The sequence below is a fragment of the Rhipicephalus microplus genome, chromosome X (genome assembly GCF_043290135.1).
Source record: "Rhipicephalus microplus isolate Deutch F79 chromosome X, USDA_Rmic, whole genome shotgun sequence".
NCBI classification, from domain to species: Eukaryota; Metazoa; Arthropoda; class Arachnida; order Ixodida; family Ixodidae; genus Rhipicephalus; species Rhipicephalus microplus.
The window spans coordinates 493,878,282-493,900,528 of NC_134710.1; the positions used below are offsets into that span (position 1 = coordinate 493,878,282).

General features: G+C 43.8%; 2 protein-coding genes across 27 annotated transcripts in view; one reads left to right on the forward strand and one right to left on the reverse strand.

Moving 5' to 3' along the window:
- The window catches only part of Rel (nuclear factor NF-kappa-B family member relish), a 411,660-nt gene that overhangs the window by 216,607 nt on the left and 172,806 nt on the right, over positions 1-22,247 (forward strand). The window lies entirely within an intron of this gene.
- LOC119160773 (uncharacterized) lies at positions 101-16,405 on the reverse strand. The gene is made up of 5 exons (XM_075881385.1): positions 16,365-16,405; positions 1,658-1,872; positions 1,274-1,544; positions 316-363; positions 101-232 (listed from the first exon to the last, which is right to left on the reverse strand). Exons 1-5 carry the CDS (start codon positions 16,403-16,405, stop codon positions 193-195), a joined length of 615 nt encoding a protein of 204 aa, XP_075737500.1. The 3' UTR covers positions 101-192.

The following is a 22,247-nucleotide window of genomic DNA, read 5'->3' on the forward strand; positions in this document are numbered from 1 at the left end:
CTGCAACATAAGGACAAGTGACAAATTTTTTTTTTAAACTGAATAGTTTATGCACAGGTCAAGGCATTCACATGCAACTTTTTTTTACTTACCAAAAACTTGCCCACTTTGAGCAAGTTGTTTCTGATGCACTTAAATATGTGCGGTGGATCAATTACAACGTGGACTTGCTTTGAGGGCTCACACGGGTGTTCAAAACACGTTTGAAGCTTGTGCATGTCCCCGTTGACACCTTGAGAGAAAAACAGTTTAATAGTACACTTGTTTTTCTACTACATCACTAACCACAGCTAAATAAAATTTGAAAAGACGTACCCAGAGATCTCAAGGCTGATTGGTTTGATGTGGAGTTGTCGCAGGTCACTGCGTCAACAACAACACCAGCGTTTGTAAGGTGAACAATGCACTGCAAAAGGAGCTTCGCCACGATTGATCCTGGGGCAGCACCAGAAGCACAAAATGTGCCCACAGTTTGTGACCACCCTCCCAGAAAAGGCCGAAACAGAAAGACCAGCACGTGGTCGCCGTCTTTGCCATGGTCACCTGGTCATGTGTGTTCGGCGAAATCCACCTTGCCCAGCAGTGCCATGTCCGACTCGCGAATGTGGACGCTTTTTCTGACGCTCATTTCATCGAACATGAGCTCTCCTGGAAAGTTTTGGGTAGGTTAACATCTTGTCTCAATTGCGCTGCTGAATATAATACAATTATAAAAATGAGTACTGCTTCTTACCTCGACGCTCTCTTTCTGGAACTGCTTCTAGCTTTTCACACAGAACCGTGAACAAAGTACTGTCGAAGCCAAAATCAGCTTTCTGATTTCTGAGGTAGCCATAGAGGGTGCGGGAATTTGGAAGGGGCAAAAATTCATTTTCATGAAGAAAAGTGTAGACTGCTGTGGACTTTATCTTTAGCAGCAAGCAGTCATAAATCCACTCTTTTTTGTACCTGGAGAGAATGAATTGCAAATTTGTTTTCCACAATGAGCGTGTTGGAAACTATTCATGCAAAGCAAAAAATAATGAGAATGGTGTTATAAAAACTGAAGAAAGTATATTTGCCCAAACAAACCTGCAATTTTTCCCGAAATTAGAAATAATACTACACAAAACGGCCAAACCAATGTCTGCCTCAATAGCATATTGTTTTGCGGTACAACAGATACAAATACATGATGAATAAATGAAGGCTACACCTTGAGATAACATTTTCAAACGCAAAAGGGGCAATCCAATAGCAATGTTACGTGTGTGATGGGGTATTTGGAACTTACCGCGCAGCTGTTGCAGACTTCGCGTTGGCTTTCATGAGCCAGTGGTCAAAAATGAGCTTCTCGCGAGCCGAAAGCTTCTGAACGTCTTGGTGCGATCTTCTGCTCCTATTCGCTTGCACTGTCAATTTCGCAATCTTCACTTGGCACAAACGAAGTTGCTGCTTAGTGCTTCGAAGCTGGTCTTTAACTGCGTGGAGCTCTGAGATGGAGCAGACATTTCCCTCTGTCTGGCATGCCATCTCTGTGCAGCTTCCAGTGCTTATCACTCCACCTGTCAAACGAAGAAATATGGATCAATATAGTGCGACATCACGCAGCACACAGGCAATACAGGCTCTCAACATAGTGAAAGAAGAAAACAAGGCAACGCGAATGGAGGCTTACCATCATCTCCGGCTGCTTCAGGATCGCAGGGCTCTGTGCTGGAGCTCACAGAAGCTGCAGTGCCATCGTTGTTCGGCAACGAAACGCGACGACGTTTTGCAGGCAGGCGGATTTTCTCGCTGTGAGCGCGACCGTGGCTTGGGCTTCGTAAGATACGCCGGCAGGTTTTCAAATATCCGGGGTATGGCACCGACGCGGAGCTTAGGCTTCTCGCGCTGCAGAAGCACAGATTGTCCACTTATGCTGAACTCATCGGCTCGAATAATGTCCGTGGTGTCGAAATGTTTCTCGCACACACGAACGGCCTTCGACTCGAAATTGAAAGCGCCCGTCTCCTGTTGTGGAATGGCTCGCTTCCACCTGTCGCGTTGTTCGCGGTCGCTTGGGAGGCAGAACAGCGAAGCTTTTTCTGTACAACTCCGATAGCCAGAGCGGCAACCAGGTACGCAGCACGTCAGAGGCATGGTAGTTCACATAGTTTGCCGTCCATGATGAGTGTAGACAGCTATACCACACAACAAACAAACCAGTAAGCTCGCGCTACAACGCACTGCAAACGCTGCAAATGCGGCCGCCGCCGTCCAAGCCGCCTTCACCAGACTCGTAGCGCCACCGCACGGGAGCTTTGATCCCCATATGAAGCTCTCCCATAGCGTTACGGAGAAGTTTCGTGACCAGAAAAGTATTGAAGGACTCTGGTATAACCTATGATTTGCATGTCATTTTGTAATACCGGCTTTTTTGTGTTTTCTATCAATATGAATCTGTGTAAACAAATATTCGTTTTCATATGCCTTCCATGCTATAATCTCTGATGAGATGTGCAGTATTGTTAAATAAATAAATAAATAAATAAATATGCACCAAAATTGGTATTGCATGATCTGGCTGTATGATGAATATTGACGAATATAACTGACTGGTGGTGATATGAAACTCACGTCAAGAATGTCATGTAGCACAACATGATTTACATGCCGCACTCATGGGGTACTTGCGTCATGTTCCCTAGGTTCATATGCACCAAAATTGGTATTCGGTGATCTGACTGTATGATGAATATTGATGAATACAAATGATTGAATATTGAGGAATATAAGTGATTGGTGGTAATATGAAAATTATGTCAGGCATGTCATGTAGCACGACTTGATTTACATGTAACACTGATTTACATGCAACACTTGCTTCGTGTTCCTTAAGTTGATATGCACTAAAATTGGTATCGTGTGATCTGACTGTATGGCGAATATTGGAGAATATAAGTGATTGGTGGTAATATGAAAACAACGTCAGGAATGTCATGTAGCACAATATGATTTACATGCCACACTCATGAGGTACTTGCATCGTGTTCCTTAGCTTGATATGCACCAAAAATGGTATTGCATGATCTGGCTTTATAATGAATATTGACGAATATAAGTGACTGGTGCTAATAATAAAATCACGTCAGGCATGTCATGTAGTATGTGATTTACTTGCAGCACTCATGGGGTACTTGCGTCATGTTCCCTAGGTGGATATGCACCAAAATTGGTATTCGGTGATCTGACTGTATGACGAATATTGATGAATCTAAATGATTGAATATTGAGGAATATAAGTGATTGGTGGTAATATGAAAATTATGTCAGGCATGTCATGTAGCACGACGTGATTTACATGCAACACTCGTGGGGCACTTGCTTCGTGTTCCTTAAGTTGATATGCACTAAAATTGGTATCGTGTGATCTGACTGTATGGCGAATATTGGAGAATATAAGTGATTGGTGGTAATATGAAGACAACGTCAGGAATGTCATGTAGCACAATATGATTTACATGCCACACTCATGAGATACTTGCATCGTGTTCCTTAGCTTGATATGCACCAAAAATGGTATTGCATGATCTGGCTTTATAATGAATATTGACGAATATATGGTGCTAATAATAAAATCACGTCAGGCATGTCATGTAGTATGTGATTTACTTGCAGCACTCATGGGGTACTTGCGTCATGTTCCCTAGGTGGATATGCAGGTGGATATGAGTGGGCAGTGGAACGGAGCGGCCGCCACCATGGTCTCATCCAACCACTTTTTGCTTTTTGTACAGTTGTTCGCAGTCATCAGCACGAGCTCGCCAGACTGCGTGGAACCACATGCGCCTGGCACGCCAAACGGCACGTGCCCTCCCCAGCCCGAACCGAGCCGTTGTTGCCCGGAGCCACTTCAACCTCCCTTTCCGGTAACCCCTTACGCTGCCACCAAGCCAACCGCATCGACATCGTCAAGCCACCCAGAAAACTACAAATACAGCCAGCCTTGCACCGCGCGCCTCAGTGGGCAGTGGAACGGAGCGGCCGCCACCATGGTCTCATCCAACCACTTTTTGCTTTTTGTACAGTTGTTCGCAGTCATCAGCACGAGCTCGCCAGACTGCGTGGAACCACATGCGCCTGGCACGCCAAACGGCACGTGCCCTCCCCAGCCCGAACCGAGCCGTTGTTGCCCGGAGCCACTTCAACCTCCCTTTCCGGTAACCCCTTACGCTGCCACCAAGCCAACCGCATCGACATCGTCAAGCCACCCAGAAAACTACAAATACAGCCAGCCTTGCACCGCGCGCCTCAGTGGGCAGTGGAACGGAGCGGCCGCCACCATGGTCTCATCCAACCACTTTTTGCTTTTTGTACAGTTGTTCGCAGTCATCAGCACGAGCTCGCCAGACTGCGTGGAACCACATGCGCCTGGCACGCCAAACGGCACGTGCCCTCCCCAGCCCGAACCGAGCTGTTGTTGCCCGGAGCCACTTCAACCTCCCTTTCCGGTAACCCCTTACGCTGCCACCAAGCCAACCGCATCGACATCGTCAAGCCACCCAGAAAACTACAAATACAGCCAGCCTTGCACCGCGCGCCTCAGTGGGCAGTGGAACGGAGCGGCCGCCACCATGGTCTCATCCAACCACTTTTTGCTTTTTGTACAGGTTGGTCCCTTCCAAGATTATAGCGCTAAGCGATCTAGCAACTATTGTCTGCTGCTCCTTCCATGCCCACATGTGTTGCTTGATATAGTCGCAGAGTGTTTTGTTGTTATAAAGGAACTTCTTCTTTGCGGGGATATTGAACAGAATCCTGGTCCGAATAGCGAAGTATTAGCCGCCATCAGCAAACTAACCGCACACTTGGATGAGCGTCATGACAACTTGCAGAAGACTATTAACGAAGTTAAAGAAAACCAGTTGCTACTTGATGCCAAAGTAACAGATTTAACCACCCGACTAACTGTACTTGAACAGAAGGTTCTTACCCTCGAGAGCGTTCCCGACAATGCACAGATACAAGGTCTTGTAACGGCTGCCGTGCGACACGAAAGTGTCGCTCTCAGTTCACGGCTTGATGACTTCGAGGATCGCTCTCGTAGGGAGAACCTAATTTTTTATGGGATATTGGATTCTGCCTCAGAAACCTGGGCCGAGTCGGAGCTAAAAATCCGTGAAATCCTGTCTGCGTCTCTTAAACTGGAACTTCCTAATGAAGCCATCTCCCGTGCACACAGGCTTGGAACATATGTACAGAACAAATGTCGACCTATTATTGTTCGCTTCAGTTCGTTTAAAACAAGAGAAAGTGTCTTTACTAAGAAATCGATGCTTCGCAGCACCCCCGTGTCAGTTAGCGAAGATTTCTGCAAGGCCACGCGCCACGTGCAGAAAAAGCTTTTAAATTTCGCGAAAAGCACTGGGCAGCCATATTACTTGAAGTATAACAAGATACTAATCAACAAGAAAGCCTACGTTTATTGTCCGGTCACCGATCGTGTAACCGAGGCAGGACCTATTTATGATAACCCCGTCCACGTTGCTCCCGAAGTAAGCAATGCAGAATGCGCAGGGGCCAGCGCTCCTCCTTCACATCGATAGCTAGATAAGCATTTTCGAGCTCATGAATTTTCTTTTTTCCTATGTAATTCTCGAAGTGTTACTAACAAGCGTGATGCCCTATCTGCGCTAATAGATACATGTCTAGCTGATGTCGTCGTAGTAACTGAAACTTGGCTGTCCGCTGAAATTGAAAATAACGAAATATTTAACTGTTCAAAAAAGTTTAAGTTCTACCGCTGTGACCGGGGTACGAGGCGCGGGGGCGGCGTATTGATTGCCATTAGCGACGAGAATAGCTCGTTCAGCGTGCCTGTTGTTTCACCGCTTGAAATTGTTGTCGCGTGTGTTCGCATTAACCACAAAGATATCGTTGTTTGTGGCTGCTACCGGCCTCCTAGCCTTACTACCGGTTTCGCAAATGAATTACACGATGTACTAAATAAGTTGCAAGTAAGGTTTCCGGCTGCACCTATGTTTCTCCTAGGTGACTTTAACTTCCCTGATGTTTCGTGGTCTCCCCCTTTCCAAATAATTTCATCAACTTCTGCTGACAGTGCTGCCTTTCTTGATGTGTGTTCAGACTTTAACCTTACCCAGCTGGTTAACGCTCCAACCCGCATTACCTCGTCCACCTCTTCAGTTCTAGACTTGGTGCTGACCACGCATCCCGACCTAATTAAATCCCTATCAGTTATTCCGGGCATAAGCGACCATCTAGCTATTCATTTTAACATGACTAAAGCAACTAAAAGAAATGATAGCTCAAAAGTTTTTAGGGACTACAAAAGAGCCGACTATGTTTCAATTAATAATGAGCTTCAGCTTTTCCTAAACGATTACCTTTCGCAATTTCTGGAAAGGTCCGTGCAAGAAAACTGGAATTTGTTTAAGCAGAAGGTAGCAGAACTTACCAATCGTTTTATTCTGCTCCGCAGAATTAGGCAAAGCGCAAAGTCCCCTTGGTTCACGCTTACACTAAAACGACTACTGAATAAAAAGAAACGAATTTTTCGAAGGGCAAAGCTAACTAACAACGCGGAAAGGTGGTCCGCTTATCATCACGCAGCTGACGAGTACACTCGCGCATTATCCGTCGCAAAAGAAAATTATTATCAACAAACGCTTCCCTCTCTGCTTGCAACTAACCCTCAGAAATTTTGGCAGATGATTAGGGGAAATGAAAAAAAGGCGATAGAATTAATCCATGATGATAACAGCCGTGTACCAAAAGAAGAGTGTTGTGTCATTTTAAGCTCTGTGTTTTCATCGTGCTTTGTTAAACCTACAGCACTTTCCTTTCCCGATACCCCCACCCACAACTTTGTTGCCATGGAACCCCTTTTATTTGACTGTGTCGGCATACAAATATTGATAGAAAACTTGAAATTAGCCAGTGCTCCAGGTGAAGACGGTATCTGTGCAAAGTTTTTGCATAATACCTCTGTTTACTCATCTGTCATTTTATGTAAGCTTTTCACACAGTCTTTGGAATGTCATTGCCTCCCGGGCGACTGGAAAGCGGGAAAGGTGGTTCCTCTTCACAAACCAGGTGACGTTCATAACCCCCGCAATTACAGGCCCATATCGTTAACAAGTATACCGTGTAAGCTCATGGAACACGTCATCTACTCCCACATAATCACTTTCTTAGAAAACAACTCGTTCCTTAGTGATAACCAGCATGGATTCCGGAAACAGTACTCATGCGAGACCCAACTTCTCTGCCTTACTAATGACCTTTTTCTTGCCATTGACGCTTCTTCCCTTGTTGACTGTATTTTTCTCGACTTCGCTAAAGCTTTTGACACTGTATGCCATAAACTTCTACTGCTAAAACTAAGCAAACTTAATCTTGATGCTAACATATTAAAATGGATTGAATGCTTTTTAATAGACCGCTCCCAATTTGTAACTGCGAATGAATGCAACTCTCCCCTCTCACCCGTAACCTCTGGCGTCCCCCAAGGATCCGTTCTTGGCCCACTACTCTTCCTGATTTACATTAACGATTTGCCACATAACATCTCTTCTTCTATTAAACTTTTCGCCGATGACTGTGTTATTTACCGAGAAATTAAAACCCCTTCTGACCACCTTGCCCTTCAGTGTGACTTAGACAATGTTTCATCTTGGTGCGATACTTGGCTAATGAAGCTTAATGTTACTAAATGCAAAGTAATGAGAGTCTCACGTCGAACATGTAATATTTCTACTAACTATGTACTTAATAATTCTCTCCTTACTAAAGTTAGCTCATACAAGTACCTTGGTATTACAATTTCTGACAACCTTTCCTGGCAGTCTCACATTGACATTATTAAAAACAATGCTAACCGCACACTTGGTTATTTACGCCGTAACTTCTCCCTTGCCCCGATGCAACTGAAACTTCTGCTCTATAAAACATTAGTCCGACCAAAGCTAGAATATTCATCATCTGTATGGGATCCCCACGTAAACATCCATATCAGTAGCATCGAAGCAATTCAAAATCGCGCCGTTCGTTTCATTTTGTCGAACTATTCCCGTACAGCAAGCGTAACCCATATGAAGTCAACCTTAAATCTACCCAGCCTATCATTTCGCCGCAAAATCTCGCGCTTGTGCCTCTTCCACAAGTTGTACCACACCATGCACTCACTGAGTAACTCGCTTTTTTTGCCGCCATCCTACATTTCATCCCGCAGCGATCACCACTTCAAAGTTGGAATTCCAAGCAGCCGTACAAACCTCCATTTTAATTCATTCGTGCCCAAAACAAGCACGGACTGGAATCACCTTCCCGCTTCCATTGCATCCATCACTGACCCGACCAACTTCAAGAATACCATAAACGCATACCCTTTTTAAACATGCTCCATTTGTTTGTACAGTTTGTTTGTTTGTTTTTCACCACTCCTCTCTGTAACGCCTTGTGCATTGAGAGAAAATAAATGAAATGAAATGAAATGAAATATGCACCAAAGTTGGTATTGCGTGATCTGACTGTATGACGAATATTGACGAATATAAGTGATTGGTGATAGTATGAAAATCACATCAGGCACGTCATGTAGCACGATGTGATTTACATGAAAACTCATGGGGCACTTGTGTTCCTAAGCTTGATATGCACCAAAATTGGCATTGCATGATCTGGCTGTATGATGAATATTAAAGAATATAGGTGATTGGTGATAATATGAAAACCATGTCAGGCATGTCATGTAGCGCAACCTGACTTACATGCCATACTCATGGGGCACTCGCCTTGTGTTCTCTAGCTTAATATGCACCAAAATCGGTATTGCATGACCTAACTGTATGATGAATATTCACGAATATAAGTGATTGATGGTAATATGAAAATCACGTCAGGCATGTCACATTGCACATTGTAATTTACATACCACACTAATAGGGCACTTGTGTTGTGTTCGTTAGCTTGATATACACCAAAACTGGTATTGTGTGGTCTGAATATATGACGAATATCAGCGAATGTAAGTGATTGGTGGTAATATGGAAATCACGCCCGGCACGTCGTGTAGCACAACGTGATTTACATGCCACACTCATGGGGTACTTGGGTCGTGTTCCCTAGCTTGATATCCACCAAAATTGGTAAAGCGTGTTCTGACGGTATGTTGAATATTAGCATATATAAGTGATTTGTGGTAATATGAAAATCACATCCGGCATGTCATGTAGCACAAAGTGATTTACATGCCACACTCATGAGGTACTTGCATCGTGTTCCTTAGCTTAATATGCACCAAAAATGGCATTGCGTGATCTGACTGTAAGACGAATATTAGCGAATATAAGTTATTGGTGGTAATATGAAAATCACGTCTGGCACGTGATGTAGCACAACGCGATTTACATGCCACACTCGTGGGGCACTTGTGTTGTGTTCCTTAGCTCTCTATGCACCAAAACAGGTATTGCGGGATTTGGCTGTATGATAATATTGACGAATTTAAGTGATTGGTGGTAGTGTGAAAATCACGTCCGGCACGTCATGTAGCACAACTTGATATACATGCCATACTCATGGGGCACTTGCGCCATGTTCCCTAGCTTGATATGCACCAAAATTGGAATTGCGTTATCTGACTGTATGACGAATTTTAGCGAATACAAGTGATTGGTGGTAATATGACAGTCACGTGAGACATATAACGTCACAACGTAATTTACATACCACACTAATGGGGCACTTGTGTCGTGTTCTTTAGCTTGATATACACCACGATTGGTATTGTGTGATCTGACTGTATGATAAATGTTGACGAATACAAGTGATTGAATATTGACGAATATAAGTGATTGGTGGTAATATGAAAATTACGTCAAGCATGTCATGTAGAACAACGTGATTTACATGCCACACTCATGGGGCACTTGCGTCGTGTTTCTGAGCTAGATATGCACCAAAATAGGTATTGTGTGATCTGGCTGTATGATGACTATTGACGAATATAAGTGATTGGTGGTAATATGAAAATCACATCAGGAATGTTATGTAGCACACGGTGATTTACATGCCACACTCATGGTGCACTTGCATCATGTTCCCTAGCTAGATATGCACCACAATTGGCATTGCCTGATCTGACTGTATGACGAATATTTATGAATGAAAGGTATTGGTATTAATAAGAAAATCATGTCAGTCATGTCATGTAGAACAACGTGATTTACATGCCACCCTCATGGGGCACTTGCGTCGAGTTCTCTTGCTCTATATGCACCAAAATTGGTATTGCATGATCTGACTGTATGAAGGATATTGACAAATATAAGTGATTGGTAGTAATATGAAAATCTCGTCAGGCATGTCATATAGAACGCTATTTACATGCCACACTCATGGTGCACTTGCGTCGTGTTCTCTAGCTTGATATGCACCAAAACTGGAATTGCGTGATCTGACTGTATGACGAGTATTAGCGAATATAAGTGATTGGTGGTAATATTAAAATCACGTCCGGCACATGATGTAGCTTAACGTGATATACATGCCACACTCGTGGTGCACTTGTGTCGTGTTCCTAAGCTCTATGTGATCCAAAATAGGTATTGCATGATTTGGCTGTATGATGAATATTGACGAATTTAAGTGATTGGTGGTATATGAAAATTACATAAGGCATGTCCTGTAGCACGTGATTTACATGCCACACTCATGGGGCACTTGCATCGTGTTCCCTAGCTTTATATGCACCAAAATTGATATTGCTTTATCTGTCTGTATGATGAATATTGACGAATATAAGTTATCGGTAGTAATATGGAAATCACGTCCGGCACGTCATGTAGCACGACTTGATATACATGCCGCACTCATGGCGTAATTGCGTCGTATTTTCTAGCTTTATATGCAGCAAAATTTGTATTAATTGATGTGACTCTATGAAAAATATTGACGAATTTAAGTGATTGGTGGTAATGTGAAAATCACGTCCGGCACTTCTTGTAGCACATGATTTACATGCCATACTGATGGGGCACTTGTGTCTTGTTCTCTAGCTTGATTTGCACAAAAATTGGTATTGCTTGATCTGAATGTATGATGAATATTTCTGAATAAAAGGTATTGGAAGTAATAAGAAAATCACATCAGGAATGTCATGTAGATTAATGTGATTTACATGCCACACTTATCGGGCACTTGCGTCGTGTTCCCTAGCTTGATATGCACCGAAATTGGTATTGCGTTATCTGACTGTATGACGAATATTGACAAATATAAGTGATTAAATATTGACGAATTTAAGTGATTGGTGGTAATATAAAAATTACATCAGGCATGTCATGTAGCACGTGGGCCACACTCATGGGGGCACTTGCGTTCGGTTCCCTAGCTTGATATGCACTAAAATTCGTATTGCGTGGTCTGACTGTATGAAGAATATTGGCGAATATAAGGGATTGGTGGTAATATAAAAATCACGTCGGGAATGTCATGTAGCACAATGTGATTTACATGCCACACTCATGGGGCACTTGTGTTGTGTTCCTTAGCTTCATATGCACCAAAATCGGCATTGCGTTACCTGACTGTATGAGGAACATATACAAACATAACTGATTTGTGGTAATATGAAAATAACATTGGCATGTCATGTAGCACATCGTAATTTACATGCCACACTAATAGGGCATATGTGTCAAGTTCTTTAGCTTGTTATGCATAGGGATTCCACATCTGGGCTAACTGTGCCAAAGTGCGCCAATTGAGATTTGCTGCGCCAATCTGATAAAATAGACGGAAATTGCGCGAAACTGCGGCAAACCATTCATCTCAGGGTTTACGTAACCTGTGTCCCGCCAGGCTTGCTTGGCAGTTTTATGCGGCTTCCGGTGCAATGTCAGAAATCATAAAGTCGCTATACACTGTAATTGTGGCACCATATAAATAACTCTAAATAAAGTTTTAACTACCGGAGACAGCGGTCGAGGCTACTGAGAGAATTCTTTACCATTCTGCCAAGAGGCCTATCACACCTATATATTAGGTGCTAAGACGGCGACGACCATGTCTCCGCTGCTACCCTCTGTGCCCGTGGGAGCGTAACCAGGATGTGACGAGAAAGGAGGATCGTTTCTACGCTGAGATAAGCAGATTGGCGTTTGAAAGATAACCAACACTCCGCGGCAGTTTTTTTTTTCGCTATTTTCCCACGCGGCGTTGAAAAGAGAGGGACCCCCTACGTGTCAGGAACCGGAAAGGGGGAGGCTTGGCACCGGCGCGTCGCAGATTGGCATTTGAGAGAGAGCCAACACACCGTGGAGGTAATGTTTGCGCCATCCTCCCTACCGGGCTGCAGAAATTGGGTGCCTTTCTTTCTCATTTCTCTTCTAACCACTACCACCATGCCCACTCTGCATCAGCTTTTTTTCCCTCTCTCTCCGCGCATGGCGTTGAAAGAAGAAATGTCTCTATGTGGCAGGGACGGAAAAGAAAGAAGCGTGGCGCAGGCGCGTCCCATCGACATTTGCATACCTGACAATTCTTTCAATTTTCACGTAAAATGTATGAATTTAGATCACGTGTACAATTCTACAAATATTGCCTGAAAGTTACAAAAACATTTCATTTCCAATAAAAAATTATAATTAGTAAAATAGCGTGGCCTCTGCGATTGGCTGCAGTGCATTGACGTAGCTGGTCACTGAAGCCATAAAAATGGTGTGGTGCTATATTCCGCCATCAGGAGTGAACTATATGTGTTGGTGTTATCATCACATATTTGGGAAGTATCCCGCATTGTCCGAGAGACACCCGGATTGCGACAGTTTTTTCTGTAAGGTTGCCATGAAAATCTCCCGAAAATTGAATTGCGTGGGCGAGATCTGGCCGGGTTGACAAAAATGCAAGTCAGTTCGTTCCAGGCTTTATGCAAGCCCACCACTATATAAAGGATTTAAAGAGGCGTTCGTCTAAACTTACAGTAGACTCGCAGTGATGCGAAACCACGACAGATACAAATTAGTGAATTTCTCCAATCAAATTCATTTGTCCATTGGGCCAAAATTCGAATGTTCTGAATGCTTTTCCTAATCATGGCGTGTGATATGAACTTCAGTACCGAAACCGTCGAACGAAGGCTGATAGAGAGCAGCGTGCTCGAAGCTTTGGAAGTACGCGTGCGACCAGCACACGCACTGTCTTGTACAATGCGTGTGATTGTCGTTGCTACAACCACTATGAACGAAACCGCGGTCGTTTGATATGATCATGTATGGCGACGACGTTACTAACAGAACTCCTAAAGTGTGCGCGCGGCCAATGTTTGACCAGTCAAAGCAACGCTGCTTTCCGCAAACTCTGTGGAAAAAACCGCGGCAGTTGCAGCCATAGATAGCATAAAACGACTCAGTTTTGAAAGCACGTAGATCGAAAACAAAAATTATCATTTGCCGCAAACCTTCAGGTACAAAGCCGCGGTCGTGCCGATGCGATAGCGATCTACGAGCCCCGAGGGCACATGGCTGACGCAGCGGTAGGATGAAAGGCGGTAAGGGCGTGAAAAAGACTAGAAGTGTTTTGCCGTTCCTGTCCAAAGAATCTAGTAGCAAGCAAAGCCGAAGCTTTGTGGCAGCCAGCTGTGCCGTTCCATCTGTTGATGTGTGTCCGAGAAAGACATATGCAAGTTTTGACGGAAATATATTTTGCTAGTTGTTTATGACGTTGAATTTCGGCCAGGACCATTCGCACTCCCCCTTTTAGACTCTCACCTTAGTAGGGAGTTTTAGTGCTGAGTACCCAAGCGGCTTGCGTACGCAGGACGTTGGGGTGGCGGTATTGCGCATGCGGGAAACCCCAAACAGATGCGTCGCAAGATTGCTGGGGCGATGGGGCCATGCGTCCGCGCGGTCCATCTTCGCAAGAACTCACGGTATCCGCACTGCGGATACTTTAGCCGTCGAGTTAAAATAAGCCAAAGTGCGAGCACTTATTACGATTACACGGTTTTAGCCAGATTTCTAAAGCTAGAATGGCCTGGAACATAGAAACTAAAAGGCATATGCCAGCCCCCGACCAGCTGGATAGGTGGCGCCATCTAGCACGGCCATAGTGAAACGGACAACCACAACTTTGTTATTGCAGAAACATTGTGCATTGTACATCTGGTGCAAAAACTGCGCAGCGACAATATTACAAATGAGTAACCTTTTTTATTTATTTTCACCTCAAAAACGTTACGCGTAAGCTAACATGTTCATGACTGCGGTTGCACAAAGTGTCACAAGATGTCGACACTGTAGTTACAGTAACCTTGTATTTTTCACTTTTTTGCGTATACTAGATTACTGTACACAATAAAAAAGTGTACTGATCACAATGTATGTTTAATTTAACATTTTAAATCATATAAATACTTGAATAATACTTACGCGACAAGACGCTATGGCTCTACGAGCGCGTGTGAACTTCGTGCGGCTTGCGTTTGCGTGCGTGCCACCGTGGCGCCAACTAAAAGGCATTCCGGTTGGGTATGGGTTGGGCATGGGTTGGGCACGCAACGCCGCGCGCTCCGAAGCCCGCAAGGCCCCAAGAGAATGCGTACCCAGCACTAAAACTCCCTAGTGAAAAACCTTACCCTTATGTTTTGGGCCACTCCAAGCCATTATGAGACCGCAGCGCAGATGTTTGCGCTTGCGTTTGGACCCCCCCCCCCCCCATCGTTTTTCGCGATGTTCGTTGTTTTTTTTTTTTTTTTGAGCCGAAATTGGGGAGAAATAATGCAGGGCGCTGATTTGACTGATGGTGGCAAAACGTGATTATGCTTTCGCTAAAGGGAAATTTATCACAGCGTCAAATTAAAAAAAAAAGTCGGAAAGCAGCCCCCCATTCTGCTCGGGGGCTTTATGAATTTCTCTATTACCAGGTTGGCAGGTATCCATTTGAATGAGAGCAAACATTTCGTCCCTGCCTTTTCTTTTTTTTTTTCCTTTTTCCCAAGCAGCACTGAGATGTCGCAGGTGCTGCCGTGGGATTGAGCGTCGTGCTGAGAGCATTTTCGGAGTGCTGTGTGTTCGAATTCACCATCGCAAGTGCTTGCACGTTCGAATTACAGGATGTTTTCCCCCAATGGAATACACATAGCTTCGACAGGACCACAGTGTCAGTTCTAATTAACCAGAAGTTTGTTAAGCATGTTGGAAATAATGAGATTTGACATTACTTAGTTAGTCTTTTATAATTCTAAAATCACCATCCTTGCCACGAGAACTCTCTCGGTAAGCAAAAAAAATGCGCAAAAGGAAAATTCGGGTGGCTTCACATAGCTGCATTAAAGCATCAATTGCCGGGACTTTATAAATTTTGACGTTTTTTTACTAGGTCCTACATAGCTCTCAAGCACTAAAAACAAAGTAAACTGACTTCTGCAATGGCTCTAGGCTTAATGTACAAAGTCTCAGGAAATTACATTGAGCAAATGTCGCTACAGTAAAAAAAATATACATTGAAATTCGTAATATCACGCGCAGAGATTTCAGTGCGAAATTCAGAAATACTTTATAAATAATTGTATTACTGATATCTTTTCCCGAATTAATAAACCTGAGATGGTGAAAATAACGGCGTGAAATTTCTCAAAGCCTTTTTCAATCTAAAATGATGGTTTGTTCTAGGTCAGCATTCATTTAATATTAAAGCATTTGAGGTACTTTCCTCTCTGAAGTGCTCCATTATGAATATACACCTATGCCAAACTGCTTCTAATTTTAAGATTACCTACTCCAAGACTAAAATTTTACTACTCCAAGGTACTCCTAATTGCAAAATTAACTGCTCCAAAATCCTTCAAAACTAATGTTTTGCTGCTCCAAAGTGCTCCAAAACTAAAACTTGACTGCTCCGAAAATTGCTCCGAATCGGCAGTCCCCAGGGGGATCACTGCTTCATGATGAGGTATGTAGTAAACCAGTTCGCCAGTCATGTCAGTGTCGACTTCGGCATGTTCATCTTTCTTGTGTTGCCAAGTAGCTTTGTCATATGCCTCGATTGTGTTTGTTACGTGAAAGCCTGTGTACTAAAGAGTACAATCGTGACATGGGGACTTTGCGATTGTCGGCCAAGTTACCTTCCCCAATTTCCAAGGCAGCATAACCTCATAACGGCCATTTCAGAAATTGATTGTTTCATTAAATCTCTTTAGAACAACGCCTTTTTGATACATAATCGGTTCTTTAACAATGACAATGGCATCCAGTTCCCAAAATCGTTTCAAGGGGTAAAGGTCCTCCTCCTCGTGTATGTCTGTTTGTAGCATGAGGATATCAGTGCTGGTGTACTGCCCGCCTAGTCCCGCGATAGAAGTTGGTCTTTGGAGCACCCACCCTATTTTGGTGTTGATGGCAATCAGCCCTCGGTTCTCCATGTCCTACTGAACTTCGCTGTTACTGGGCATTAGCTTCCACAACTGGTCGGAGCCACTGAGGAGGCTTACACTGGGTTCACACATCATACCTGTAAAGGCAACAGTGTCCGCTAACAGTTTCTTTTCGGCAACAAAACCTTGTATTAGTTGATTCTTTGGCGGAGCTTCAGTCATGTTGTCACAGATGAAAGGGACTACAGCAGCTTGGATTTGGACTGCTGTGTTCTTGTGTTGGTTCTGAAGTGTGAAGCTGACATCGTTAGCACATCGGCACAATTCTGATCACCCTCATCCAAACGTGCTGATGACTAAATGTATCTCCATAAATGGTGAGAGCTTTAGCTTCTTACTAACGTTCTCCCAGACGAAGGCTCTATGACTGTCGTTGTCAAAAACACCGCGTATGTAACAGGAATTCGTCGTTAATGTCATCCACGCACGAAACGTCTGAAAAAGGACCTTTGTGGTATGTTCCATAGTTGCGCCATTCGCAGCTACATGCATAGCAGCGTCAGACGTACCTTCGGTTGCTGCATCTGTATTTGAAGTTGCCCCTGCGATACGCATGTTGACGTTTTCATCACAGACATTGTACTCTGTGACAGCAGTCTCATGCCAGGTGTCTCTTGGCAGTGCACTTAAAGCAATGACCATCGGATGTGAGCAAGCTGCGCTTTTCTGCTAGGCTGAGTTGGCTAGTGCAGTCTTCAGTTCTATGTTCATTTGCTGAACAGAAAATGCAGGACATAAAAGAAACGTTTGTCCCATTGTGAAGGACACTGGCAGCCAGAAGCGATGGAGGCTTACCGGGGCTCTGAGTAGTATTTTTATGGTTGCGAAGAAAAGCTGTAGTCAAAATTTGCGCGCTTCTCTCGTCACACTCCACTGCGATGAGAAGGAATTGAAGCAACCGACTGATCTTTTCTTCTGAATAATGGATAAGGCTGGCGGCCATTGATACTGAACTTGCAGACTCCATGCTCTTCCATTTGTTATAGTCCACTACGATGTCGGGGGAATAACCTTTAGCAGTACCTCACTCAGCATGCCAGCGTAGTATGTGGCGCCCACTCTCAGGCTCGCGGGTCCCCTCTGACTGAGTTGAACCTCGTCATACAAGTTCCTTAAGGTTACCTCGTCACTTGACGACCGAACAGGGTTCAGTGTGTGAAGCCATTCCAGATGTTTTTGCTCAATCCACTTATCATTTCCAAATCTCTGTTGTAATATCTCAAGTGCGTCACGATAAAATGAATCTGTAGCTTGTATACCGGCAACGGCTTGAGCAGTGGCTCCATCAAGTAGTGAGACCAGATAGTGAAACCTATCGGCGTTGGACAAGCCTAGGTTATCGTGAACGGCGTGGCGGAACTGTCTCAAAACGGCTCCCATCGAAACTCAAGAGCTCTAGTTTAGACAATTGTGCACTACACTCACGTTGAGGTTGTGCCATGTCCATTGCTGAGGTCATTGATGGGTCCCCATCAGTGGTTGTAGATAAATGCGTCGTCGAAGGAATTGCAGAAACGTTAAGCCTGTCTATGTGATGCTCGAGCAGGGCCAAAGCGCTGGTAGCAGCGTCTTCATACTTCATGACGGAGTCCCAGTCTTCTGGCACTTGCTCGTCTGTGAGGAAGGTTTTCAGCTCAGCATTCAGTGCGGCTGTCTCTGTCTGGACCGCCTTCAACCGACTGTGGAGGATGTGGAGCGTCTAGCAGTCGAACTGACTGGACTGGATGAGCTGGTTGACCTCATTCACCGTCCTTGTACTTTGTGCTCAACGAGACCTCTGCTTGGTCTTGGTATGCTTCATGATGGTGAGGCAGCTGAGAGACGTTCCAGATCGAAAGCAATAGCTCAGGGAAATGAAGGCTGGCTTCCCGAGTCTTCAACACTAGAAATGATGTGAAAAATCTTTCTGTTGCCTTTATTGGTGCTGCGTGTAATGCCCTCCAAACATGGCGTCTATTCAAAACCAAGAGTCCAAACAGCATCTGCCCCACTACCCCTTCTTCTTTGTTTCTTCCTGTAATTTCCTGCAATAGTTCCATATGATCGACACAAAAATAAGCATTACCATTTATCAAAGCTTGAAAAGTCTCTCTTTCAACTGCAATACAGTGAGCTGCTAGAAGAGGTGTGAAAAAAAATATATAGTGCATAACTGTTGCTTTTAGTGTGAACGTCAGATACACTGACCTATAGCGCACACAGTTAACTGACCTTTCTGCACCCGATATGGAAGGGAGCCTTGTTCACAATAAAAGCGGTAAGAATTGGTATGCCTAAATACGCAACATAAGCAGCAAGAGCACATTGTCATCGCTCCTGTTCAGCATATGTACAGTCGGCCACAAAAGTTACGCACCACGTGAGCGCATGGCCGAAAGCTTCCTTGCGACACTTCCGCTACGTCAGCGGTGGTCTACAGCACCTCAGTGCCCTGAAAGCATCCCTCTCCTAATTGATGGCCTGTCTCTTTTCTGACTGGGTACAAATATTTTTCACCTTTCGCTTTTTAACACGACACACTCTTGGCATCTGCGTCTACGAGCTTCTGGCTGGAAAGCAGTCTAAGAGCATAACTGTTATCAGTCACAATCTTTATCACAAAGTGACACCTAGGCAACGGAATGCCGTTCGAGGCAGCCGAGATAGTTTCGATGCTCTTCTGAAAACAGCATCGTGGAAGTCATACTGAAGGAAAGCACTTCACGTGAAAACCACAAAAAAACAATGCGCTACGCGGCAGTAGAAAATTGAAAAGCCAGTGAATAAAAGGACGACTCGTTTTCGGCTCAGAACTGCAGTCGACGATATATGGTGCGCCGCCGGGTGGCGTGGGCAGGCAGTTTGGCACACGCTCGCGTGGTCCACAAACTTTTGTGGTTTACTGTACAGTCTGTAACTCGATTCCAGGTGCAAGCATGATGCAAGCTTCTTTTAAATGCGGAGCATTTTATAGTCACACCTACATGCATATCCAGCATCAGTGGTGGTGGCTACACCCCTACTGTGCATGCTCGCGTCTCGTGCCAATTGTCGCTCCCCCCCCCCCCCCTATGTCTCTCTCTCGTCGCAACGCCGACGCAGGCAGCATCTGCTGGTAAAAACCGACTGCTCGCACTGCACGACCCTTCACTGGCCGCCCCATATATGTAGGCACTAGATTGGGCATTCAGAATTCAGTCAAGGGCGTCTACTTGGCTTTCGCTTGACTTAACGCTTTGTTTGACTCGAGTAGATGAGGTGGAAGCAGCAGTACCTTTAACCAGTAGTGGGGCACAACCAAGCATCAGTGTCCCACCACTCGTTTAAAAATGCTTTTCCTTCATTCAATAAATACAAGTAATAAAAACAAAATAACAATTAAGAATTCCGAAATCATACCCAATTATGCAATATTCACACGGTACCCTCACCACACTGTGACTCATTTAATCGAGTTTCCCCTGTGGGAAGATGCGGGTATTGCTTTGTCCAGAATACGCGGCTTTGATGAGTCTATTTGGGCTTGGGCTCTCGTTTGACGAGAAACCAGAGGCGAAAAATGAAACATGCAAGGGCTAGCTGAAAAAAGAAAAAAAAAAGAAAAAACTCGCAGTACGACTTTGTTTTTGCAATGTTGCCGTTACTTGTTGTCAAGGCAAGGTACACAGAATACATGAGTAATAATTATTATTCTTTTTTGCTGAAAAGTATATTTTTGAGGTGTAGGAATTAGGCGGTGACACAAATCAATAGTAAGTACAACAATCCCCTACCAGCAAAATTTGCTTGGGCCAAGCATGGTAAATCATCAGTGGCCAAGCTGTCCATGCTTGGAAAGTTATTGGAGGCCATGGGAAGTAAAAGCTTGAGAAGTGTGACAAGCCTATCATTGGCCAAGCAAAGGAAGGCCGTGCTTGGAAAATCATTGAAAACACTCCTTCCCAGAGTTGGCACAGCATTGGAATACCATGCAATAGTCAAGCATGTTCTTAGCATGGGAGCCAAGCATTTTGGCCAATGCAATTTCTGGCTCATTTATTTGTTTTTTTCTTTGCTACAATTTGATGCCCCTGCTAGTTTTTTCTAGATTTTTCACGAGAACAAACAAGAGAAATATTTTTTGTGCTTCAGGTTTATTTTACACACAATATATAAAAGGCAATATGCCAATTTTGCCATTTTGCGAACTTGTGACTCTGAAGTGTTGCTTGGGCTTCTCTTGAAGTCACCTATCGTAGCGGCATGCCTTCTCGCATAGGTGCACCTTCTTGATCTGAAGAAAACACGAGCCATCCTTGTCTTATGTTCAAAACAGCTGTGTCAGTTTTGATGAACAGGGTATATCTCATCTGAAAAATCGGAGAAAAAAAAAAAACATCATGAGGTCCTCTTCTTCAATAAGCCATCTCTTAGGAAACCGCTTTCACCAATTTTCAACAAAACACACAGTAGAAACATTTGTTGCGAAATTAATTGGTTATGCATGATTATGAGGATGACAGTACCGCCCCGCCGCGGTGGTCTAGTGGCTAAGGTACTCGGCTGCTGACCCGCAGGGCGCGGGTTCGAATCCCGGCTGCGGCGGTTGCATTTCCGATGGAGGCGGAAATGTTGTAGGCCCGTGTGCTCAGATTTGGGTGCACGTTAAAGAACCCCAGGTGGTCTAAATTTCCGGAGCCCTCCACTACGGCGTCTCTCATAATCATATAGTGGTTTTGGGACGTTAAACCCCACATATCAATCAATCAATCAAATCAGGATGACAGTACCTGCACAGACGGGAAGAAAATACTTGAACTGCATGATGCATTCTTATTACAAAGTAGTGTGCAGTCATGAGAGATTCTCATGAAGACAAACAATTGAAAAAAATTCCTTTGTCCTAACACATTGTAGAACATACATTCTTTCAATTGAAAAAAAAAAAAAGGTAATTTTTTTACTGATAGCATTTTGGAAGCAGCATTGGCGCAGAAGCACTGTTTAGTGTCCTTGTTTTTTTGTGTGTACGTATCTTTATATTTATAAACATTACTGAGGTAGTCAATGCACCTTTATTTACGAAGGTTATTTTTGTCATGTAGCTTCTGTTGTGAATGCTTTATATTATTTCAATGCTTGAGCAGTCCTGCCACTTAGTCGCGCAGCTGACTATTTAAATGATGAAATCGGTTATGTGCTCTTGCTCCCGGCTCCCACAAATCTGTAAACTAATAGAACAGGAAATAAGATTATACAACATTTAAGTGGTGAATATGGTGGCAGTGAAACTGTTTCAATGCTCAATCTTGCTCCAGATGGCACAAGTTGGCTTTCTTCAGGAGGACAGCATATATAACTTGAAAAAAAATTGTATTAGATAGTTGTCAAACAAATATCAGTGATGCACTATGTGCAACATTTTGGTTTTAGTGAAATATTTTCTAAAGAACAGCAACCAAAATATCACAGCATCGAGAAGTCTACATAACAAATTGTTGTAAAGATGTTGCCGGCGAAGCAAAACCAATTTATTTGTTTTCTGTTGATGCTCGCCAAGCAGAAGTAGCATCACATTTGCAGGCTTTTAAATGGAAAATTGTTCTCAGTGGCCCGGCAGTACTTCTTTATAACCACATTAGTACAATATGATGGAGCTTTCTGTGCACAGCGTATTTTTTTTATTTATTGAATACTGCAGACCAAGAACTGGTCCAAGCAGGACAGGTACAAGAGGCAGGATATAAACAAAAACACATGTGAAAAAATAAGAATATATCACGAGAAATGGAATCGAAACATCGACTAATAGAACACATAAAAGATAACATGGCAAAAATGTTACATTTTATGGATACATAACATAAAATTA